This window comes from Sinocyclocheilus rhinocerous, unplaced genomic scaffold, assembly GCF_001515625.1.
Source record: "Sinocyclocheilus rhinocerous isolate Xijiao unplaced genomic scaffold, SAMN03320098_v1.1 scaffold1170, whole genome shotgun sequence".
NCBI lineage: Eukaryota > Metazoa > Chordata > Actinopteri > Cypriniformes > Cyprinidae > Sinocyclocheilus > Sinocyclocheilus rhinocerous.
The window spans coordinates 325,768-331,698 of record NW_015652163.1 but is presented as its reverse complement, the minus strand read 5'-3'; the positions used below and the strand labels follow the sequence as shown (position 1 = coordinate 331,698).

Genomic DNA, 5,931 nt, shown 5'->3' with positions numbered 1-5,931 from the left:
CTGAAGAGTATGTGTGGCAGTCAGTCACCGCACCGGTGTGGATATTTACTGTACTTCGTAATCACAGATTCTAGCCTATGTCTTGGAATATGACCCAAATAAGAGTTTTCACTGGATATTGTCATCTGAACAAGTAACAAGTCTGCCACTTTTGTTCTGACCAACTGAGAAAAAAAAAGCATTACAGTAAATCGCTCTACCAATGCTGATTAAATCTAACGATCAGTTAGCTCATATCACATCAAACCGTGCAAATTATTATTGTTAAACTTTGTTCTCAAATTGTTAATGTTAACAACATCAGCATTGCGTGACTATGTGTATATAGTGTGTATTATAGGGATGTAACAATATCAAAATCTCATGATATGATAATATTGTGATATGAAGTCCACGATACGATATTTATTGCGATATTTAAAAAGAAAAAAGAGAAATGAAGAATTGAAAAAATAATAACAACAACAATGACAGTAGTAGCATATTGTAAAACAATTGCACTGTAAAATAAATGAAAATGAATATTTCATAGGTATATTATTTTTGCTTTACACTACAGTAGGGAAATTACAATACTTCTTTCCTAATTTCTACACTTGAAAGAGATATTTTGAATTTGGACTATAGTAACGTTACCCATTTAAACCTCTAGCTGTCAGCAATTCATGCTGCACTTTTAAGCTTTTATTTTGATGGAAACGGCAGTAACGTTAGAGCTTTTATTTTAAAGGGAACGCAGCTTCTGTGAAAATACAAAAATGCGTCTCACTACAAATCTAGTGAAATGCTGTAATCATCTGCCGCGAAAATAAAGCATAAAGCGTTCCTAAACGCGCGCTAAACTCACAGCATATGCAATAAACGAGTTCACTGCATTAATTCACTGTGAACACCGGATCACGAGCTGATCGCCTCAACAATGTGTGCGCTTCGCTTTGGCACACGCTGCAAAAACAGACTTGATAAAAGGATTAAGCCATATTGTGCTTTCAGTTTTAGTTCGTTTGACAGATACTGTGCCAAGGCATAATGGCTTAAAACAAATATATTTTTGCCCAGAAGACCTATTGTTTCATATCGTCATGCGACCACGATAATATCGAGTTTTGCTATCCCAAGTGTATTAGCATGTAGATTTCAATTTCTGTACAGTCTAATCTCTAATTGTCATACCATTCAAATTTCATATTAAGAAATTATTTTAACCCAAAAAGCTAATTATTCTTCATTCGAACTGGTTCTCTTTAAAATACAAATCATGTGTAATCCCAGGCTATCTGTAATCAGATGCACATTTAAAACTGGAATAATTTAATTTCAGTCACGTGTTTCATAAACACATAATACTTTCTGGATTACAATCCGCCATCAAAATGATCAATTTAATTATTCCAGCTGCTGCAGAAAAGGTTAGTAATAATCCGCCACCTGCAGGATCCTCACATGCGATATATAGCCTACTAGCCGGGACTCCTTCTTTATGTTTACAGACGTGCAGCGGCATTCTCGAATTTCCCGCGAATTCCTACCAATACCACTCAAATTAGAAAACATTATTATAAGCTTACTGTTGTGAATCGGGCTAAAGTAAGGCGATAGTTTTGAACACTGGCTGGTTATGTACTTGCTCAAATATTGATTTTGGAAAAAAAATTTTACCAAAAAAAGTTACGGACTGCAGCTTTAGTTAAATTTTTTTTACCTGCTAAAATATTTTTCAGTAGTAAAATGTCTAGAAATCACACGTTTAAAATGAGATGTACTTGTATTTTCAAATGGGGGCTGAAAATTTTTTTCTAAATACATAAATGAAATTTAAGTACGATTAAAAGTAAGTAGGCAGTGTGTCAGCTCACTAGAACAAAGTTATTGTGTCTTTTAACAAATGCATTTTTAAATACAATGAGCATCTCTGAGGAGCTAAAAGGGGGAAAACAGTCATCTTGAGCCTATAATGACTGTGAATATATTTGTCTCAATTAAATAGTTGAAACGAGCCTGTAAAAGCTGAATAGTAAAAGCACCAGCAGCAGTGCATTCGATGCATGCCATGGGCCAAAAATGTTTTAATTCATTCCTGTTGGAAAGGTGGCCAGTAGAGCTGTTGGTGCTTTTATTAGAAAGTAATTACGTCCCCACCTCCAGTCATTATGTTTCATATATATATAGCAGTCACTCTTTCCTCTAGCTTGTTATATTGTGCCTTTCTTTCAAATGTTATGCTCTGGGGTACAGCTCAAGCTTTGATAAATTCTGAGGTCCACTTACTTGTTCCGACAGTAGAGAGCTATGCAGAGGGTGCCTAGAAAGCTGATCCCCATGGCAATACATGTGATAGACATCACTTGTCTTTTGTACACCTCCTTGCTCTCTGTTGGGACAAAACAAACAAGGAGGAAAAACATGAGCAAAACATTCATTGCTATACAAAAACAAGTATGTAGCACATATGAAGATGCATCTACAGAGAAACAATGACAATGAATGCAGCACATCACTAAATATTTGCTGCTGTAATAGAGGTGGCCTGGAATAAGAGAATAAAACATGGCTGGCTGCACTAGTGGGAGCTTGATTTTTCAAAATGCTAGTTTGCAATGCGACAAAACCCCCTATGTAACTGTCAGGGAGTCATGAAACTGAATTGCTGAAAAGAGGCGAGTAATAGATTTTATTATATATTTATTTTGTGGGGATAGATGGCACAGGACAAGTGTTCAAACCTAAATGGACACTATTAAGTGTGAAAAATAGCAGCTGTCATTTCTCATATGAAAGAGTAAATCACGCTTGTCTTCACAACTGTTAATAGGCAATCAATCAGATATACTCAGACACAACACACTCTACAAGAGCGGCCACTAACTTCACACTGAATACACTGGAGTATAATGAATGTGCCAGCTACATGATTAGTAATAAAGCAATCGTGAGTTTTACAAGGTCAGACTCAAAGCAGTGTTAACCTTGCAGGTGAAATTAACATGGTAAAGTCATCATGGCTACCCAAAGTAATATCATACTCCCTTGAGTGCATTTTAGTAACCTCCCCAGGCAGTTATTTCATATGGAAGTTAGGACTGTGCAAAAAATCGAATGTGAATGTGATCATCTTGTCAGTAGAGCCGCTCCTGTGATTAGTAGTAAATCTCCAGCACGTGCTTTCAGATGGAGCGGCATTTACTACACAGAGCCGTAGTTCACTGACAAGCTACACAAAATCGCGTTCAAAATCGCAGGCGATTCATTGCCGATTTTGAACGCGATTTTGTGGAGCTTGTCAGTGAACTACGGCTCTGTGTAGTAAATGCCGTATCTGTCTGAGTATAATCTGATTGATAGCCTATTAACAGTTGTGAAGACAAGCGTGATTTACTCTTTCATATGAGAAATGACAGCTGCTATTTTTCACACTTAATAGTGTCCATTTAGATTTGAACACTTGTCCTGTGCCATCCATTTACTACTAACCACAGGAGCGGCTTTACTGACGAGATGCGCATGAAAATCGCATTCGATTTTTTGCACAGCCCTAATGGAAGTAATAGGCATACAGCTTTGAAAGGGTAAGGACCAAAATCTCCAAAAATATAAGTCACGATTGTGTTTCAATAATGTTGTGTTATTTTAAATCAGGAATAAAATCTGACAAAAAAGTGACATAAAAAAAATCAAGGCTAGAGTAAACTCGAAAACTATCATTATTATAACTATTGCAGTATATAATTGCTATTATATTTATTAATATTTTGAATTGTGTATACTATGTTTTTAATTTTAATTGCAGTTTTAGTGATTTTGTCATGTGCTTTTCTCGTTTTTATTATTTTATTTATTATTTCTCGCTTTATCCTATACCCATCACATTGAGTTTACTCATTCATATTTCCATGGGTGGTCCTTCTCCTCCTCCTTATAGTGTCGCTGGTAATATAGATATAATATATTACCCAACGGAAGTCCATTAACTTGCAGAAAAGATCAATAAATGAAAGTGCAAAACCTTGTAAAACTAATCAAGCATTGCTCAGTTTTCATTATTTATATATTCATTGTCATGCTTTACAAATTGACTTATTATTCTTATGCCATTATATGTCCATCACCGGCTAATAACCATGACTGAACTGCATAATGATTAAGACACCTGACATCTTAGTGGTGCTGCAGGCATCTCAAAGACAGATCAAAATTTTTGACCCCTTCATGTACACACACAACTTCAACACTTAAGATTTCCATATTTCCATTTCCATTCACGAAACATTGGGGTCATATTGGTGCAAAACTTTGTATATTATTTACGAAACACCCACAATCCAGCATAGAATGTAAATCTGTAAATGTAATTTAACCAATTATACTTTTCAGATTATTTTCAGAGCAAACATTTATCCTTTCTATGCAAATGAGGCTTATTATAGATATGCACGCTATTTGCCTGGCATAATTAACATTGTATTTTAACTTTGTAACTTTTTACATTTTTATTTAGAAGAGACATTTGTGTACATTTTCTTGCAATCATGGCAGCAGTAATTAAAAAAAATATGGAGAAGATCTCTATAACTGATATATCCAGACATGAGTTACTGTAGGCATCTGGATTGCAGTTGTGTAGCAATGTAGCAATGCTGTATAGTTCCAGCAAACTATGCCAGTGATAGTCATCCACAGCAAATAGGGATTGCACTATGCAAACAGCACCCAGCTCTAATTTCTTAGGTGTTTTTATGCTGTTTACTGATTTGAATAATTCTTTTAGTGAAAAGAGTGTGAACAGCTCATGCAAACCTATGGTGATATTAACAGGCGCAACTCATTCTTTGTGAATTCCCCTTAGAATTGATCCACAAGCAGTCAATCTGTAGAATATACATCTACATAAACCACAAGACTGAACTGTAACATGGTTTCTTAAGTAAGCAGTTAAGATACAATAAAGAGTCTATTCAACTCTGCAAAGGAAAATATCCTGTCAGTTCAGAGCTTAACAATGAGGACGGCCCACTGAAACGGCATCTTACATTTGTTGATCTTGTTCATGTTTTTATACCTTGAAAATTAAATGAAAAAAAGTGAATTTTACTGATTTAAACTCATTACCAAGGTAACATTATCTAGATAGATAACAAATTAATTATAAATAAATCAATGTTGGGCATCACGTGACATCATATGCCATAGCTTAAATTAAAATTAAAATTCTGTGTCTATTTTTTTTTTTTTTTTGCTTGTTTAAAAAAAAAACTTTCTTGGCAAGTATAGTCCACATTTTTTTTTCTAGGCAGGGCAAGTAAAAATCAAATGCTGAGCTTAGTATCGTGTATCGACGATAGTCAGAGATATCGACGATAGAAATTAAAATTCTTTGTCTTTTTTTTTTTTTTTTTTGCTTGTTTAAAAAAAAAACTTTCTTGGCAAGTATAGTCCACATTTTTTTTTCTAGGCAGGGCAAGTAAAAATCAAATGCTGAGCTTTGTTGTGCTTTTTAATTAGAAATAACAATAAATAACTTTTGTTTTAGTCTTAAAAAGTGAAAGGTGTATAGATATAAGCAAAGCAGACAATTATCTTTTATTGTAAAACCTGACACCAAGATCGCGAATTTGAAAGTGAAAGCGCACGAAAAGAGGAATTCTGGGAAGAATGAGTCTAGAGCCCTGATATATGTGCAATATTTTAACCGAACCCTCACTAACTGAGTTTAGTGCCACAGTTATGTTAAAACGCATCTCATCCTTGTTTCTGTGGCGGTGCGTCGGGCTCACCATGGGGCGCACGGTCCGGAGCGATGTATGACTGTTGTATCCGAATATATATGAACTAGCTGTTTTAAATATTTTTGTATTTAACATGTTAGTTTATCAGTATGTTTGAAAGTATATTATTTAGATTAGTGGTGCTTCCATAGGCTCCCTCTCTCTCTCT

At 35.0% G+C, this 5,931-nt stretch overlaps 1 protein-coding gene across 1 annotated transcript in view; it reads right to left on the bottom strand.

The window, feature by feature from the left end:
* LOC107713883 (pro-neuregulin-3, membrane-bound isoform-like) overlaps window positions 1-5,931 on the bottom strand; it is a 56,135-nt gene that overhangs the window by 22,254 nt on the left and 27,950 nt on the right. Inside the window, exon 4 of the mRNA XM_016519529.1 lies at window positions 2,269-2,371. Coding sequence (XP_016375015.1) covers window positions 2,269-2,371 — 103 coding nt within the window. The remainder of the gene's footprint in view (window positions 1-2,268; window positions 2,372-5,931) is intronic.